Source organism: Neovison vison, chromosome 1 (genome assembly GCF_020171115.1).
Source record: "Neovison vison isolate M4711 chromosome 1, ASM_NN_V1, whole genome shotgun sequence".
Lineage (NCBI taxonomy): Eukaryota > Metazoa > Chordata > Mammalia > Carnivora > Mustelidae > Neogale > Neogale vison.
The window spans coordinates 144,138,009-144,157,500 of NC_058091.1; the positions used below are offsets into that span (position 1 = coordinate 144,138,009).

The window sequence follows — 19,492 nt, forward strand, 5'->3', positions numbered from 1 at the left end:
TCACGTTTTTGATGACTCATATTGTCACTCCGTTTCTTGGGTGATTTAGCGAAAGATCTGAACTCCTCTCTGAAATGAACACACTCACTTAATAAAAAAGTGAGATGTTTACATAATTATTTTGATAGGAGCTGACAGTAAAGCAGGGATTCTGAGAAACGTGGGTACTAAATATTGTCAGTAAACTCAATTCTCCTTTGTCTGAAGATCTTACTTTAATGGCACCACCAAGATTCATTGCATCCTGGAGTACCTTTAGCATTCCTACTTTTGAGTAACTAGGATGAATATAGGAAAGTCATTTTTATTAGCTAATCATTCATTCCCTCGTCCTTTTTTCCTGTACTTAATTAGCGTAACTACTTTGTCCTCACTGCTGGGCTAGCTCCTGGAGATACAGGGATGACAAATCAAAATCCTTGCCCTTGTAGAACTTCTCTCCTACTTTCAGGAGATACTCAATGAATGAATGAATAAGCAATGAGATCTTTTTAGATGGTTGTAAATACAGGGAAAAAAGAGGTGGTTCTGTATCCTGATGACTTTCGTTAGGGGGATCAGGGTGGGCCAATGAGCTTTGCTGTAAGACCCAGATGAGAAAGGAAACCAGCCATGGGAAGGGCCCTCCAAGCAAAGAGAGCAACCAGTGCCAAGAATCTGAGACAGGAACACGTTTCTATCCTCAGGGTCCAGATACAAGTCCAGGGGGCTTGAGTGCGGAGATGTCAAAAGAGGTGGGGGGGACGACAGCAGGCAGAGGGCAGATCACTTGATGTCTTTGGCTGTGCATGTGTATCTGTTTGAGCCTTGAGAAAAGTGGTCTAACAGGTCTTGGCTTCAGTTTCTCTTTCTTTAGAATGAAAAGGACTAAAGCTAGCTCATAGGCGTGTTTGTGAATATTTTGTGTGTCCGTTGATGTTATGTGCTTGGAAGAGAGTCTGGCCCTCAGTAAAAACTCTGGGTGTTCTCTGTTACTAGTATGTATATGTGCATGGTACAGATTTCTTCCAGCTAATCATTTCAATTTATTACCCTTATAGGCTTTTAGAGCTAGCAGAGGTCTTGGCAATCACATCTAATCTTGACGTTTCACAGACGAGGCTTTAGCTCAGAGAGGTCAAATGGCCTACATAAGTTCCCACAAGTGGTAAGTAAATGTTTAGACTAGAATTTTAGTTTCTTGAGTCTCAGGCCAAGAGCTTTCTACTGTTGGATGGTGTTGGCCTGTAGTTAACCTAATGGCCTGGAATTACTTTCCTTAATATTTGCCTTCTAGGATTATATTTAGAATAGCATTATTGAACCTGAATGCTTTTTGTAAAGAAAGAGATGGTCACCATGTTGGTAGTAAATTGCCTGGCTAATGATTTACTGACAACTGAAAGATGGTTGAAAGTAATTAGAATTGAGATTATCCTAACAGATAAACCACAGGTTAGAATATCCCCTTACTAGCTTTAGCATTTATATTTTTTTTAATAAGATGGATATAGGAAAATCATTTTTTTATATGATTCCTTCCTTCCCTCAACAACTCCTCTGTGTCTTGTACTATTCGAGGTATTAGAGATCCAGTGGGAAGTGACTGGAAGGCCCTGCGCCTCATGGAATTTACACTCTCGTCAGGGGAAGCAGATAATAAACCCTCGACTCACTTGACAACTAAGTAAAAGAAGGCAATTTCAGGGCAGTCCCAGAGATACTTTAAAATCTGGAACTCAGGTGGTCAGTGATTTGATTGTCATTATGATGGATAAGGAGGTTATCGCTAAAATTGGCAGAGCTAATCACACTTGAAATGATTAACTCACTTAAACAGTTTATTTTTCAAACCCCAGTTCTCTGGCCTCCCTGCCTACTGATAAACAAGGGGTCAGGTTTCATAGCTTCAAATTCAGTCACACACAGGGATGGTATTCATTGAATGATAGCTTTTAATATACGGCATAAAGACTTTGTCAATGCATCACTATCTAAGACTAAAATTAATTGACCTAAGATGTAGGATTTGGTGGCTTGGGGAAATTTTAAATTTTAACTTGTCTCTTTCTACAGACTTTATGGGTTTTCCTCGACCTATCAGAATTGGTTCCTGGGATCATCTTTTTTTTTTTTTCCCCCTCCATTTGCCTCTTTATAGGAAATTTCTTTCTTTCTTTCTTTTTTTTTTTTTTAAAGATTTTATTTATTTATTTGACAGACAGAGATCACAAGTAGGCAGAGAGGCAGGCAGAGAGAGAGAGGGAAGCAGGCTCCCCGCTGAGCAGAAAGCCCGATGCGGGACTCGATCCCAGGACTCTGAGATCATGACCTGAGCCGAAGGCAGCGGCTTAACCACTGAGCCACCCAGGCGCCCTATAGGAAATTTCTTACCTGGGAAAGGTTTTGTTCCAAAAGTTCATTTGTAAGCCATTTTGAACTCCTTTGCCATAGAAGCCGTGTTTCACAGGGCAGTTAAGGTCAAATGCTGGTTCATAGAAGTTTCTTTCTTTGTTCTTGAAGCTAAAGGGTTGCACTTAATGGTGTTCCCTTGAATTTTGGCCTGTTTGGTTTGGAAGGAGTAAACAGAGCAGGTGCGTCTTTCTTTTTCTCTGGGCTCAGAACCAGATCCAGTCCATTTTGGGAAACTGGTGAAACACCCCTTTTGCACCCTGCTGTCTTCCTTTCTGCACGCTTCCCCACTCTAGACATTCTTCTTTTTAGGCCTTCATGGTCCCCCCGCAACCTCCTCTACCCCCGCCGGTAGAAGTTACATGTCCCTTGTTCTCTGTTTTCTGTCTTATTGGAATAACACCAGAGTTGATAAGTGAGTGCACAGGATGGATGTTTGAGTTTTCAAGATGCCCTACAGTATTCCACACTGTCAGAAAAATGTCTTTTAACTTCCACTCAAATACCTGTTTTTTAGGGACCCATCACCTATTTCTGAGTTGCCTCCCTTTGCTCCCTTAACAACACCCTCTGTTCAGTCAGAGCTGTGGCTGACAGGCCTCCTCCACCCCACACCCCATGTTCATGGAATGTTCTGGCTTCTCACTTTGGGATGGTCAACAGGATTTCAAAACCCACAGTTTTCACTCAGAGCAAGCTTAGTCCTGTAAGAGGGGAGAAAAAAAAAAGAGGCTGAAAAATTATAGCAATATTACCCGATTAGTTTGGGTTCACCCTCTCTTGGCATCTGCTTTATTCTCTATATTGTCTTGGTGCACTTTGCTGTCACGTTAGAGAAATACACTCCGTGAACTCCGAGCCTAAGCGGAAAGCCCACGGAACCAGTGAGTGTGTCCCCTGCCATCGTGTGGACCACATATCGCTTGCTGCCTGCCAGAAATAGAGGTAGTTTATCGTTTGTTCAACTCCGTTGCTCAGTTTTTTTCATTTCCTGTTCGCAGCTGAATAAATGGGAGAAAAGGGAAAAAAATAACTACCATAAAAAGTACATTTTCCCCGCTCTGTTCAGTTATGGAAGGACATCTATAAACACAGGCATAAAGCCCAAAGGAAAGTAGAGATTTCCTAAATGTTGTCTGATAGTCACGGTAGCGTCCAAATAAAAATTGTTTAAAAATACAGTTCGGACATATAAGCAGAGATATTGACATATGGCATGTGATATTTGGCGGAGTTTGTGGATGACATATGGGCCTGCCTGGAAGGAGCTTCGATGATGATTGTATAAGCCAGGAAGAGTCTGGTCGTCAGAAACATGGACATTTAGGGATCTGTGGAAACTTAATGGTCGAGCAGAAGAGCTTATTTGCTAATCAATGCAAAGGAATGTAGCTGACACATTAATGAGAGTTACTAGAAATAACTGAATTATTCAGTTTTTGCTTTGGTAATTTCCAAAAAAATACTCTTTGCTGGGTCCCTCATGACCATGACCTTTGTCAATGTTTGTAGATGACTTCTTGCTTCTGGGCTGCTTAGGGGATGACATTTGTCTCTCAAAACGTTACCTCTGAAATGTATCCCTTATATGTTTATAGCATGTCCAAATATATAACAACACAGAGATTTAGGGAAAAAAGCTAGATTTGCAGCAGTATGTGCTCAAAACTGTGCTTCCTTGAAAAGTAGAGTTTTCAAGAGATAGCATGGTTTATGAGAAATTCCATCGGGTTGAAATTAGAAAATTTAGTTTCTATTTCTACTTTTGTCATCTAATTTTAGGAGTTTAGATAAATGACATAGTCATTCATAGATTTATACAACTCTAAAATGGAAGGATTGTCTAGTTGATTTTCAAGATTCCTTCATTTTCTAGATATCTCGTGAATCCCACTGGGTAATTATTAGGATATGAAACTCCCCCCCCCTTTTTTTTTAAAGATTTTTAAAAATTTATTTGATAGAGATTACAAGTAGGCAGAGAGGCAGGCAGAGAGAGAGGAGGAAGCAGGCTCCCCGCTGAGCAGAGAACCTGATGGGGGGCTTGATCCCAGGACCCTGAGATCATGACCTGAGCCGAAGGCAGAGGCTTCAACACACTGAGCCACCCAGGTACCCCATGAAACCCCTGTTTTATGTCAAGACTATTGGTTGAAATACCCACAAAATAATATAAAAAATAAAAAGTATCTGAATAGTTATTTTGTTTTTTTTTTTTTCATTTTGGTTTTTATTTAAAAAACTTCTCTTAGCCATTTGCTGACCCCTCAAGTTCTGTTATTATTTTTTTTTTTTTTATTGGAAACAGAATGAATTTACTGTTGGGGCTCTGACACATTTTCAGTATTTAATCACGCCATCCATGCACAATGCTATATACAACCATTTAGGAAGGACCTCTTTATGTCTTTTTATTTAAAAATATATGTATTAGATTTAATTGAAGTATAATAAGCATACAGTGTTATGTTAATCTCAGGTGTTCAATACAATGATTCAGTACCCCTGCGCATTGCTCACTGTCCATCATGATTAGTCTGGTCTTACCCCCATTTACCCCTTTATTTCACCTGCCCCCCCAGCCACCTCCCCTCTGGTGGCTATATTTAAGAGTTCTCTATATTTAAGAGTCTGTGTTGTTTGTCTCTTACTTTTATTCTTTGTTCTTGTTTCTTACATTCTACATACGAGTGAAATCATAGGTATTTATCTTTTTCTGACTTGCCTCACTTAGCTTTTACCAGCTGCATCCATCCATGTTATTGCAAATAGCAAGATCTCATCATTTTATATCGCTAAGTAATAGTCGATTATGCATATACACACACATACCTTAATCCTTTCGTCTATTGATGGACACGTCGGTTGCTTCCAAGTCTTGGCTATTCTAGATAATGTTGCAATAAACATGGGGGGTGTATATATCTTTTCTAATTAGTGTTTTCATTTCCTTTGGGTAAATATTTAAAAGTAGAATTAGTGGGTCATACGGTAATTCTATTTTTAAATTTTTGAAGCATTTCCACAGTTTTCCACAGTGGCTGCCTCAGTTTGCATTCCCACCAACTGTACACAAGTTTGCCTTTTTCTCCACATCCTTGACAACACTTGTCATTTCTTGACATTTTGATTCTAGCCATTCTGATAGGTGTAAGGTCATGGCATTGTGGTTTTGATTTGCATTTCCCTGCTGATTAGGTGATCCTGAGCATGTGTTTGTGGATCTGTTGGCCATTCGTATGTCTTCTTTGGAAAAATGTCTTTTCAGGTCCTCTGCCCATTTTTTAATTGGATTGTTTGGGTTTTGTTGTTGTTGTTGAGTTATATAAGGTCTTTATATATTGTGGATATTAACCACTTATTGGATACATCCTTTGCAAATATGTTATCCCATTCAGTTAGGTTGCCTTTTTGTTTTGATGTTGGTTTTCTTAACTGTGCAAAAGCCTTTTATTTTGGTGTGGTCCCCCTAGTTTAATTTTGCTTTTGTTTCCCTTGCCTTAGGAAAAATATCTGGAAAAATGTTTCTGCAGCCAATGTCAAATAAATTACTGCCTATGTTTCTTCTAGGAGTTTTATGGTTTTGGTTCTCACATTTACATTTTTTAATCCATTTTGAGTCTAATTTTTGTTTGGTATAAGAAAGCAGTCCAGTTTCATTCTTCAGCATGTAGCTGTCCAGTTTTCAGAACCATTTGTTGAAGAGACTGTTTCTTCCCCATTGTATATTCTTGCCTACATTGTTGTAGATTAATTGACCATATTAAGTGTTGGTTCATTTCTCGGCTCTCTGCTCTGTTCTCTGGATCTGTGTGTCTGTTTTTGTGCCAATACCATACTGTTTTGATTACTACAGCTTTGGAGTATGGCTTGAAATCTGGGGTTGTGATGACTCCAGCTTCACTGTTCTTTGTCAAGATTGTCTTGGTTACTTGGAGTCTTTTGTGGTTCTATACAGATTTTAGGATTATTTGTTCTAGTTTTGTGAAAAATGGCATTGGTATTTTGATAGAGATTGCATTAAATCTGTAGATTTCTTATTTTGGGGGGGTGTTTTGTTTTGTTTGCATTTTACTTAGGGAATACATTCTATGATTTCAATACTTTTAAATTTGTTGAGCTTTGTTTCACAGCTCAAGATATGGTCTATCTTAATGGTCCATGGGCACTTGGAAAAAATATTTATTTTATTATTGCTGAGTGTCCTAAGTGTGTCATTAGGTCCTTGGTGATTTTCTGTCCCACAGTTGTATTCAGTTTCTGAGAAGGAGCTAATAGAGTCGAAACCATAATTGTGGATTTATTCATTTCTCCTTTCTGCGTTACCAGTTTCTGCTTCATGAATTTTTTAGACTCTGTTATTAGGTGTGTACATATTTGAGATGATTAGGTCTTCCTGCTGGATTGATCCTGTCTCCTTATATAATGTCCTTGTATTTATCTTTGTCACTAGGAATTTTCTTTACCTAGAAGTCTATTTTTATCAGATATTTATATGGTCATTCCTTCCTTTTTAAATTAATGTTTGCATGGTTTATCTTTTTTTATCTTTTTATTTTCAATATATTTGTGACATTACATTTGAAGTGAGTTTCTTTGAATCAACAGGCAAGTGTCTCGTTTCTTTTATCCACTCTGCTGGTCTTTTTCTCTCGATTGGTCTGTTTAGACCATGTGTATTTCAGGTAATTAACGATATGTCAGTTCTTACGTCTGCCATTTTATTGTTTGCTTTCTTTAGTTCTTCTGGTTCTTGTTTATCTTTCTCTTTTTTTTTTTACTTTCTCAGGCTTGACTTTCTTGACTTGGGCATAGAAGATTACATAGTAATTTATTTCCATTTTTCATAGTAACTTATTTCCATTTTCTTTTGAATGTCTCTGTTTTCTGGGTCAGTCTGTCTGTTTGCCTGCCTATTTATCTATCTATTTATGAATGAATGACTTATGTTAGCCTATTAATATTCCCTTGGTAAAGTGTAGAAACCTTATTTCCATTTGCAGTCTTCCCCACCTTTAAATAGTACTCTCGTGAGTATCAAATGGGATTCTCATTTTTATTTCAATCAATAAATGTGATATATAAAACTCATGAGTTTGAGATTGGTCTGTTGTAAATACTCAGTTTTTTCCATCTTTCTTTCTTTTATCCTGATGCTCCAAAGTTGTATTGTTACTTCCTTTCTATTTGTAGAATTTCTTTAGTCAATCTTTAAGACAGATCTGCTAGTGACATATTCTTTTAGTTATCTTCTTCATCTGTGAATGCTTTTATTTTCCCTGCATTCCTGAAGGATAGTTCAGCCACATATGGAATTTGTGATAGTTCTTTCCATGTGTATGGCTTATTTCCTCGTATCCACCATAGTTTTCTTAGATAAATCAACTGACCTATGACTTGGTGCTTCCCTATAAGTAATGCATCATTTCTTCTTGATTAGTGTCTTGATTTTTTTTCTTTGTCCTGCATTTTCTAAAATTTAATTATAATGTGTCTTGGTGTGGATTTCTTTGGGTTTATCCTTTTTTGGGGATGCTGCACATTATGAATCTGCAGGTTTGTGTCCCTTTCCACATTTAAGAAGCTTTCAGACACTATTTCTTTGATTAGTCTTTTGGCTCCATTCTGTTTCTACCTTTTTTCTGAATATGTTGAGAAGAATATTAGATTTCTAATGGATGTCCTATAGGCCCCTGGAGCTCTGTTCATTTCTGCTTTAGTTAATTTTCCCTCTGTTGTCCAGATTGTATGAATTTCACTGAGTTGTCCTTAAGTTCACTGATTCTTATCTTCTGTCATTCCTACTCTGTGACTGTTTTGTTGTTGCTGTTATTGTATGTTTCATGTGTACAATTTCCATGTGGTTCTTTTTTATAACTTCGACTTCTTTGATAAGTTTTTTTTTTTTTCCATAGGTTCCTAGAGAATTTGTAATTTATCTTGAAATCTTTTTAGGATGGCTGATTTAAGACCTCTGTCCGATAATCCTATCTGATTAGTTCCAGTGTTGGCATGGGTTGGTTGTCTTTACTCATGCAAGGTTTTATTGTCTTGGTTCTTGGCATGACAAGTCATTTTCATTTGTTGCTTGGACATTTTTATCTTAGTCTAGAGGACTTTAAGATCTTATTTCAGTCATTTGTTTCTGCAGAAGGGCAACCTGTTTGTATTTAGCATGCAGTTTCAGGCCGACTTTGTGGGCTGTGTTTCCACTGACTTAAAACTTCAAAGCCTTCGCCATGTGATTTTGACTTATCTGATGCATCTTGGGCTCCCGCTGGCCCCAGATGTGCTCTCTGAGGAAGCAAAATGGGTTCCCCCAGTCTGGACCATTGGTTGTCTTGAAGTAAGACCAAAAAAACCTCAACAAAACAAAACAAACAAACAAAAAACCCAATGAACCAACCAAATCAACCACAGGACCTATGGGAATAAAAAGGCTTCCTGAGCTAGAACTTACTATGGCATGATCCACGTAAAGGGCCTCCTAGAGGCTCCAATGTCTCTGGATAGAGGGTGGGATATTTTGCCTTTTAGAGTCAAAGAGACTTTCCAGGCCCTGCTGCCTGTGTGCTCAGGTCTCCTCTGGTGGTCCTGCCCACCTACTCCAATGTGAAGAAGGGTTGCAAGCTTGTGGAGGCTTCTCTGACCCGGTGCTTGTCTAACAAGCTGGGCTGCTTCTTGTGCCAGAATTCCTTTACAGGTACCCTCTGGAGGAGAGATACAGGAACTTGGGGACAAAGAGACTTCCAGAATCAGACTGCTTATGTGGTGTCTCTTGCTTGTGCTGTGTGATAGCCTCAGAGTCTCCACCACACCAGACTGGAGTGGTCCTTCCAATCTATCCCCCTCGTTGCTCTGGCTTACCTCACCTGGTATTCATTTGGGTTCCATCCTGGGGAGGAATAGCCCTTACCCAGCTGTCTTCTGGTGCTGGATGGGGGTCAGGAAATGTGGAGCATGGGTCCCCTTCTTCACTGGGTGCTGCTATGTTGCTCCTCCAGTATTCAGATCCCAAACCACTTTCCCATCTTCTTACCAACTATTAGAAATCTCTTTTAGTGGCCTCTTGTTATTTCTAGGGCAAAGAGTGGGCACAAATAGATCTATATTTTCTTGTCTTATTAAGCAGTATAGGTTCTATCTTATAGTTTATAGGGTCTTAGGGGAGACTTTTTAATGAAGCCAGTTGTGGAAGAATGTAGAAAACTTCATCGCAGGCAAAAGGAAATGGAAGAGCCCTCTTTCTTTGGAAGCTGTGGGAAGTTGAGTAGGTAAGTAAGTTCTAGATGAATTGCACATTCATTTCTGAGTGAGTAAGCTTTCTGTTTCATCCAATTTTAAGTCTCGTATTTTTTCATTACTTCTGTATACAGGTAGATATGTGTAATGATAAACATACTACATGTTGTTTCTTCTTATAGGCCATTGCTCTGCTTTTAGCCGTGCCTTGAGACTTAGATCCTTATGGAAATGAATTGTGTTGTACAATCTGGACTATTATTTAGCACCAGATGAACTGATGGAATAATAAAAGGGGCTAATGGTGATTACTTAATTGAGCTTACAAAATTTTATATATGCATATGAAGAGAGATATTCACATGTAATGGTATTCCCAGCCCCTTGTGGCACTCTGAGTGCTTTGATTTAAATTGCATGTAAAAGAATTATTTTATTACGATGGTTAAACTGTAGTATAATTACATGTGTGCATACAGAATCTATTAGTCCAGTGGTCTTAAAAGTAGTGTCCTCATCCCTTGGGGAAGGAAATATCAGCATTTCTATTTATTTTTATCTCATTGTCCTTTAATTTCTATTTTATGCCTATTTTTAAATGCCATAATATGTTAGAATAGCAATAGATGCAGAAAAATTTAAAATTATATAATTTGGGGCCCTGCTAGGGTGCTTGACTGGATGGTGGAAATAGTTTGGAGGTTAGTGATTTAGGAAACAGAATTTTTTTTTTAATTGCCTGCATGAAAACATACTCAATCTGGGGGAGTTTACCTTCAAATCTTTCAGTTCAAATAAAGAAAGACAGAATGCGTAAAATACTCATGTTTGCGTGAGTTCGAAGAATACACATCGGGCTTAGATCCTCAGAGAAAGAAACATTTTTGAAGTCCTGTAGGCGAGAAGGAAGTCTGAGCACACAGGACAGAACTTGTGTGATTTCACAGGGAAGTCAGCTTTTACTCTTCCTAGTGGTTCTCACCTATCTTTAAAAATAATTTCTTTTTCTCCACATGTATTTGCTAAGTTCCTTACCCTACTTTGCTATGTCTTTGTCTGTAGCATCAGTCACCTGCTAACATAACTCTAATGCACTCATATTCATGTCTAGTCAGATAGAATGTCAGTCCATAAGGGAAAGGGTCTGCCTGCTTTGCTCAGTGATATTAACCGGACTCTTAACCACAATGCCCGGGTAACGTGGGAATTAATTAAATATTTGTTAAATGTTCAATAGCCAAGTACAGGGCTGGCCTGCAACTTGTAGGATTTAGTGGTTTTTATAAGCTATTGTCGCTCAGTCATTCTGCAGTTAACGTTACCAGGTGAGGACACTTTTCTTTTCCTCTGTGTAAACATAAACTACATTTGGAGATTGAGTTTTGAGACCCAACATGCTAGCTAGAATACAACATTTACAGAAGAAAACAATATTAGTCGGAGCGCCTGGGTGGCTCAGTGGGTTAAAGCCTCTGCCATTGGCTCAGGCCATGATCCCAGGATCCTGGGATCGAGCCCCGCATCGGGCTTTCTGCTCAACAAGGAGCCTACTTCCCTTCCTCTCTCTCTGCCTGCCTCTCTCTGCCTACTTGTGATCTCTCTCTGTGTCAAATAAATAAATAAAATCTTTTTTAAAAAAGAAAATATTGGTTAATTTTCTTTCTTTATTCAAAATATAAGTCTAGTCCTTTAAAGGTTTTACTTATTTTTGTTGATTTCTTATGGAGGTGTAATCGACGTGTAACAGGTACATTCGCTTCAGGTGCACAGCATAATGATTTGATGTCTGTGAATCTTATGAAGTGATCACCGTAATAGGTCTAGTTAACAGCCTTCACCATGCATCGTTAGAGGAATTTTTGTGTGTGCGATGAGAACTCTTAGGATTTACTCTCTTAGCAACTTTCAAATATGCAATGAGCGTATTCCGTTTTTGTGAGTGCCCTTGAGTGGGATGAGTGCCTCTGAGGGCGGGCATCAAGGAATCGTGATTGAACAGTTGAGTTGAGTAAGACGTCTTGTAGCCAGTTCCTACAGAGCCGTCACCGAGGCTGGCTCGGCTCCTGTCATGTTGTATGGCATGGAAGTTGGACCTGTTTTTAAAACCCATGCTATCTTTTCCGTGTATTCATGCATCGAGTTCTAAATGTCATTCATTTCTCCATTTGTCTTTCCTATCTTCGCTGTCCAAATAGGTTACCGTTACTGCAGAAGCTTTCGGAGTGGCAGAGTCAGGTCTGGGTGACTCCTGGGCATTTTGGAAAGATGCTGGGGAGCAGCTAACTCCTGTTTTCAGAGGATTACAGGCTTTCTGGTTTTAAGTGTCTTTAAATATGAATATTATCTTCGGAGTGGACACTTTTTAATTATTTGTTTGGTTCATGATGAGCTGACTGTCTGCTGGGCGTAAGACCATGGAGAGGTAGTAAACAGGAGTGGATTCAAGAGCAGAGAATGAGAAGCTTTTGGAGAGGGGGGACAGATTTTGGGGGGTCAGGCATGACTTTTGTTTAGGTTTCGTGTAGGGCTGACTCTGTAAAGAAATGGGTCGTTTTCTTTGGATTCTTACGAACTCACTGTGCTTTACCACGTACGTATGTGTGTCTGACGTGAGTGCTGAGAGAGGCGAGTGACTTAGCACCGTGATTTCTGGCGCTATAAGTACTTTGGTTCTGGTACTTGATAGAGTCAAGCCATGGCTCTTGTATGTACTCATTTCTGGGATTTGCTAAAGCCACCCACAATTCTTGGTGGTTTCTGGTACAAAGCGGATGAAATACAGGAAAATTAAGTTTGGAATCATTTGGACAAAACCTTAGCTGATCTCCTGTCTTCTCTCTGACTTTCCCATCCTTTATATAAAATCCAGTCTCATGTGCTTGGAGGCCTTTTTGACTCTTACCATCTCCCTCCTTTCGTCAATACCGTCAAGCCCTATTTCTGGGCGTACGCCTCTCACTGTACTTTGCTTCTTGGGGCTTGGCAGCACCGTCTCTGGTTTTCTTTTCGAGTGTCGTCATACTATTCCATCTTGCTTCTGGGCCTCCTTCTTTGCCCTGCCAGTCCCATACTCCCACAGCCCTCCAAACCAGATTAGTGTTTCTATTTTCCAATTCTGGACATCTTGCTCTCTTGAACAAAAATTTCCTGGTTTCCTATTGCCTTGTAGAATAAGTGCAAACTTTCCCGATTGACGTATGCGATCTTCCCGGTGCATAAGCCATCCTTGCGTGCTCTCCCCCGCCCCCCAGTACTGTGCACAGCATATCATGCGAGCCTAAGGACGGGAGCTATTACACATCTGCTAAAAAGTGCACATTTCTTGCGTTTTGATCAAACTTGATTATTTACGGTCACCTTAAATGCTCTGCATACTAAGCTCAGTTCCTTTTGTATTAACAGCTCAGAATGCAGGAGATCCTGACATCGTGAAATGATCCCAGATGAATTGACAGATGTCCCGTCTTCCTAGGTGTGCCTTTCAGTATCCCATCAACCTTCAGAACGCCACGTTGCATCCATTGGTCCAGAACACTCTCTCATTCTCACACACAGAGGTCTTCTCCCTCCCCTTTCATTCCCCGCAGTACTTCGGTTCCCATGACTTGCTGTACCGACTCTTCTCTACCATCCGGTGTAGTGATTGGCATGTTGATGTCACTCTCTCCACCACTGGAGAGCAAACTTCCGGGAGATAGAGATTTTCTTTTTTTTTTTTTTTTAAAGATTTTATTTATTTATTTGACAGACAGAGATCCCAAGTAGGCAGAGAGGCAGGCAGAGAGACATAGGGGGAAGCAGGCTCCCTGCTGAGCAGAGAGGCTGATGTGGGACTCAATCCCAGGACCCTGAGATCATGACCTGAGCCGAAGGCAGAGGCTTTAACCCACTGAGCCACCCAGGTGCTCCAAGATAGAGATTTTCTAAACCTCTTTTAGTCCTTATGGGGCTCGGGACACACGGTGGGCTCATTACTCCCATCAGTGCATTTCAAGGATACTTGTTTGTTTGTTTCTGTTTTGTAACCACTGGTCTTGTTCTTCCTATAAGAGGCCCTGTTTCCTCACATGTGCTCTTACATGGATATCCGTAAAAGGAAGTAAAAAATAGACTCACTCTGGTTGTCAGGGGAGTGATTGTCATATTCTTCCCAAATATCCCCTTTCCGCCTGCCCCTCGCTGACTCTACAGAACACCCATGGCTCTGCTCAAGCTTGTCTGGAAACTACAGTATTCACTTTATATGTCATGGTCAAGCTGGGAGAAGCCTTTTCATATCACCACCTCAGGTATTTGTCTGAGGTCTTGAATCTGTGCTGGGAATAAACTTTATAAGAGCAGAACACGTGAAGATGTCTGTGGGCTGGTGGTGACCTTATGTTTCTTCCAACCGCCTTGTCCATTTATTGCCAAATCTCGCCACTAATAAATACCATCCTCTCTGTTGGAAATATCAAGAAACTGAAGGAAAGGAAGTTAAGTGGGTAACACAATAGAATTAGATGTTTTCAGCAATAAGTGACTGAGAAAGGAAGGGCCTACAGGTTTTTTTCGCATATTCTCCTGCTTTCAAAAGAAAACTGGAAGATGAGAAAGCTGACATTTTGTATGCAGGCAGAAGAAAAGGGAGGTTCACGATTAGTTTAGGGCAGGGTATTCTGTTGTGTTCTGAAAGGTTTGGGTCATTACGGCGAGAGACAGAAGCAGGACTCAAGGGAAGAGGTTGGTTTTGTTGGGTAGCATCCCTGTGTGTGTGGGAAAGGCTTCTTCACATGGTGGAGGGAAACTGCCTTGAGTTCCGATTGGAAGATGTGCCAAGTTCTGCTCATCTCTACAGCTATTGCGAGTTTATTGGTAAGGACAGAAATACAAAGGAAATAAACAGAAAAGGAAGAGAGAAGGGGAAGGTGGAGTATGGGGAGACATAATGTTTGCTGTTAGGGTATAATATCAAAGCAATAGGGTTAGGTCTTCACCAGCTACAGTACTAGACACATCCGATCCCTTACAACTCAAGTCTTCTACTCACGCTTCCCTGTCTTCCCCTCACCCCTTCGCTCCCCCTTATCCTTCTCCTGCTCCAGCTTTTTATTTCCTCTCTTTCGGGACGTTGGATGGAGAATTTCCTATTGTCTGTTGTCTCAGAATTCCTGCCAAATCCTTAAAGCTGCTGTAGAGACAGCCTGGCAGTCCCACCGCCTTCTGTGGAAAGCGAGCGGAGATGGGCCCTAATCCCGGGTTCTTCAGCAGCAGTCGGACAAGCTGAGTCACCCTAATCCAGTTCCCTCCCTCCCGCAGGCGACTAAGTATGTGAGGAGGGTGTTGTGATCCAGTGGCCCAGCAGGGAGTGTTTGCAAGGCCAACTCTCGAAGAAAATGATTGACTGAGATAACAATTCATTGGTTCTCAATGAAGGGGAAAACCACATGTCGTCCCTCAGATTCCTCTGTGTTCATGAACCCAAGTTTCTGATCCGCTCTGTGTCTGTGGGAACAGGAAGAGAAGAGGAATTGTCAGGAGACTCCAGGATGGGACAAAAGAGCAAAGCAGTGTAATGGCCCCTTGATAGTCTGGAGTGGTGGTGATGCCCGAGTTTGCTGTGGGTTCCCTAGTGCACAGATGACCCTGAGCCGGTGTTCTCCAGTAGGGTGTGGGTAGGGTGAGGGGAGCAGCAGTAGAGGCTGGGGAGAACACTGCAGGGGGCTCAGTGGTGGGGTAGATACAGAATCAAACCAGAGTATTTCTCCTGGCAAAGACACTGGACAGTGGGGGTGCCCCCTTTTGTGAATGTCCTGGAAAATCAGAAGGGTGCCCCATGAGAGAGACACTTGCCACTTGAGGGAATTCAAGGTTAGCTTCTGTTGGTGATGAGAAGGCCACAGGCAGCACCACATACGTCAGTGAAGCCAGAACTTGCCCATCTCTCCTCATCCTCTCTCCCATTCTAGCAGAGCAAAGAGAGATGGAGATCCATTCAGAAAGCAGGAGGGGGAAGAAACCTTGCAGCCACCTCTCCTTCCCCTGGTAGATCCCATGAGCCACAAAAGGGCAGAGGATAACATTACAATAGTTTGAATATGAAATGGAGTTGAGACTTGAATGGACTTATGAGACCCAGAGTGACTAGAATCTATGGGATGCATTCATGATGATGCCCACAGGACGAGTTCAGTGGTACATGGTTGGAAACAGCCCCTGGAGAAGGATAATGCCATATCAGGTTTGAATCTGTCCTGGTCCAAATTGCTATGTTGAAATCCTAAACACTAGAAGGCAATTGTATCAGTAGGTGGGGCATTTGGGAGGTGATTAGTTATGAGGGTGGAGCCCTCATGATGGGCTTAGTACTCTCATAAAACAGACCCTCTAACCCCCCAACCCTCCCCCCCCCAGTCCCCGTTCCTTCTGCTTCCCAGGGTCTCAGCAAGAGGTCTATGACCTGGACCGGGAGGGGTGGGGAGCGCCCTCACCTGGCCATGCTGTGGAAATAAATTTCTGTTGTTTGTGAGTGTGGTGGTTTGTTACTGCAGCCAGAATGGACTGAGATGGTCGCCTATGGAGCTGAACACGGCTCAGTAAATCTCGTGCTATGTGGGGATATCACAGCCTCTGAGTGCTTCCATTATCTGTTGGAACACGTGAGAGTTAGCCGAGAGCGTGCGGCAGACTCTCATTAGCCGTCCCGAGAGCTCACTCTTCCTGGGAGCGTGACGGTCATGATGAATATTTACCTAATTCTTGGGTTCTAATGACGTGACCTGTAATAGTTTGCAGTGATTCTAAAGGAAGCTGCTCATGGTCTTATTTGTAATGCTAGCTTCTGCTCTTTGTGACAGATGTCAATAAGAACTTTCCAATGGTCGTGATGGATTCTCTTGATTTTCTATGAAATGAAGACAAGAAACTTTGACAAATCGCCTTTTTTTTTTTTATTTTGACATCTCTAAGGAGTCAGTTTTTATTTTTTAAGATGAGACCCATTACACCCAAGCCTGCATGAGAAAGCTGTAAAGCTAAGAGGAGCTTGCTATGGGACGGATCATTAAGAAACTTCCGGAAAGGGACGGCGGGGATGTGGGCTTAGCAGTTGCTGTCGTAGACGATCCGGCACTTCAGGAGCTTGAGATAATTGTCAATCTTGTGTGAATCCCTGCGTAGGCAGTGGAGCAGGTTATAAAAAGCAAAAAGGCGTGAGTCTTCATCAGCCATCTGCAGAGATGGAAGTCCTGACCAGACGGAGTAAACCTCGTTTTCTCTGACTCCAGGATGAACCTAATCGCCGAAAAGATAGTGACTTAGCATTACTCGTTTGTGCGTATCTTGGTTCCTGCTAATTGTCAAATTAAGATTTGGGCAAGAGGCCTGGACATAAAGCTCTCTAGACAGAGGCATGGGTTATTGAGCAAGTGTATCTGGAATCTATTCGTAGTCTAAAAAGTAGAAGCAGGGTTCAGGTGTGAGTGTCCTAATGTGTAGGTGATGAGCTGTGTGTGCAGCGGAGTAAATGGAGAACCACACGTTTGCTGCAGACTGACAGAGAGTCCATTGCAATACTGTTGTGCCATATGTCTGTGTATTTATGGGCCGTACGTGTGTGTATGTGAATGTGACCAAGGGGCACCGCAGGAGCTAGTCTCAGTTCTCTCGCTTGAGGGATCTATTTCATGTCCTGAGTCTTTTCTCTGATGTATTCTTTGTACCGAGTTTCTTCTGATAGTTCAGCACAATTACATTTATCTGTTTCCCACTTCAAACCAGTTCTCTTCTCCGTGTAGTGTGTAGACAAAAGACCTCAGAAACAGTAAGGATTGCCCCTGATGGTTTGAGATGCAGGTCTTTGTGACGTCTATCACAAAGATCTGCTGAAAGAGTCAGGAGTTTCACGATCTACCCAAGACCGATACCCGCCGCCTAAGGTCTATAAGCAATGGTTGCTTTGTTTTGAGACCTCTGGGGTGGGAGATGCTGAAGACAGTGTCTATGAGAAGGAGTGAGGGTGTGAGCAGCGACCCCTCAGGGGTGAGGGCTGGTGGCGGGCTGGGAAGCATGACAGTGAAAACAAAAGGACGCAGAGGAATGTGAAGGAGGGGGACCCGGGTCTCTGTTCCTCCAGCCTGTGCAAGCTGGGAATCTCCAGAGGACTGAGAGACCCAGTAGGTGAATTGGGAAGTGGGCATGTCAGCGGCTTTGGGAGCCACTGGATACACATGGGGTGTAATTGTAGACCCTGATCTGTTGAACTGTCTCCTACAGAGTAAGAATATTTTTTAAACTTGGGATTTCCTATTGGAATTAAAAGTATGGGTGTTTATAGTATGTGTATTTGTTGCCTTGCTATATGTTTATTTTTGGTGCTTGGGCCCTAAGATGGAATTTACTGTGCAAGGGTCAATGATAAGAATAAGAAGAAGCAAATGGTTAAAAAAAAAAAAGAAGAAGAAGAAAAATAAGAAGTATTCTAGAACAAATTAGTGACCTCAGAAAGTGAGCTGGCAGTAAGGAAGAAAATAACTTGAAAGTCTAGGTGTCTATTTCATGTCTTGAGGTGGAAATGTTCTTTGTGTCTGAGTTGGATATATTCTTCTCCCATGAAAGTGACAAACAGGACACACGATAACATGTACTTTGTATGGAGTAAGGGAAGAATGAAATCACTCCTGTTACTCTTATAATACTATCATTTTCTTTAGATGAGAAATCATTTCTGAGAACTTCATAAAGCTGTTTGGATGCCACCTCACTCGAGCTGAAATGATCCCATCGGATTGGAGATCGATATTATAACTATTAACTCAATCCAAATATGATGCTATTTGGGGAGATAAGATGTAATGTTATGAGTGTTGATTTTGGAAACCTCCCCCCAAAAGAAAACATAAAATTTGGGATGACACCACTTTCTGCAAAGGACAAAATAAAGAGTTTCAGAAAAGCTATACTCTCTTCTTTTGTACCCATTGAGATCTCTGACCTCATCTTTTCAATCTCTGACAATCTCTTCTCTCTCTGACAAGTAAGTCCAGCAGAGGTGGGGCTGGGGTCGTGGCAAGAAATACCATCTCGCCTGATTTTGATTTTTTTCTTTTCTCCCTTCCCACTGTCATCCTTTGGTGCGGGGAGAAAAGAGAAAGAACATGAGCAGAATTTCAGTAGCAGGTGTCCTGGGATACTTTGAGAAAAATGTTTAACCTGCAGACTGTACTCTCTAGTTTTCTTTTCCTGGAAAATGTTATAAACCCTGGTTCCCAGGAAGGGGCCAGCTTTCGGTGGATTTGTATGTTCTGGAGGGAAGGCTGCACCTGTCATCTCTCACACCCGAAGGGTCACTTACAGTAGAACCTACCAGTATGGATTACTAGAATCTTGCTTTATTTATAGCAGCTCCTAGAATGGGAAATGCCTAAATTTAGTTCTTGAACAGAGAGGTATTTGGGGGGGGTGCCTGGGTGGCTCAGTGGGTTAAAACCTCTGCCTTTAGCTCAGGTCATGTTCCCAGGGTCCTGGGATCGAGCCCCGCATCGGGCTCTCTGCTCAGCAGGGAGCCTGCTTCCTCCTCTCTCTCTGCCTGCTTGTGATCTCTCTCTCTCTCTCTCTCTCTCTCTCTCTCTGTGTGTGTGTCAAATAAATAAACAAAATCTAAAAAAAAAAAACAAAAAACAGAGAAGAGAGGTATTTCGGAACTTGCTTCTCACCACGGAGGTCACCTCTTTCATTGATGAGGAAAACAAAACAGGAGGATACTCACCTGGCCCACTATCTTCTCCATACCCTCTAGAAGTCTTCTGTTTTGTTCCTCAATCTCGATGGCCCTGGAGAGAATCGAATCTGGGGCTTCTTGCATGCCCCGCACTTCTGAGAC

The 19,492-nt window shown here is 41.5% G+C and overlaps 1 protein-coding gene and 1 long non-coding RNA gene across 2 annotated transcripts in view; one reads left to right on the plus strand and one right to left on the minus strand.

Moving 5' to 3' along the window:
* The window catches only part of LOC122913222, a 72,884-nt gene that overhangs the window by 52,314 nt on the left and 1,078 nt on the right, over positions 1-19,492 (plus strand). The gene's annotated exons all lie outside the window — the stretch shown is intronic.
* PRL (prolactin) overlaps positions 16,560-19,492 on the minus strand; it is a 9,958-nt gene continuing 7,025 nt past the window's right edge. The window contains exons 4-5 of the mRNA XM_044259834.1: positions 19,379-19,492; positions 16,560-16,905 (exon numbers count right to left, since the gene is read on the minus strand). The exon at positions 19,379-19,492 is cut by the window's right edge and continues 66 nt beyond it. Of these exons, the coding sequence (XP_044115769.1) occupies positions 16,714-16,905; positions 19,379-19,492 (306 nt within the window). The 3' untranslated portion in view covers positions 16,560-16,713. The remainder of the gene's footprint in view (positions 16,906-19,378) is intronic.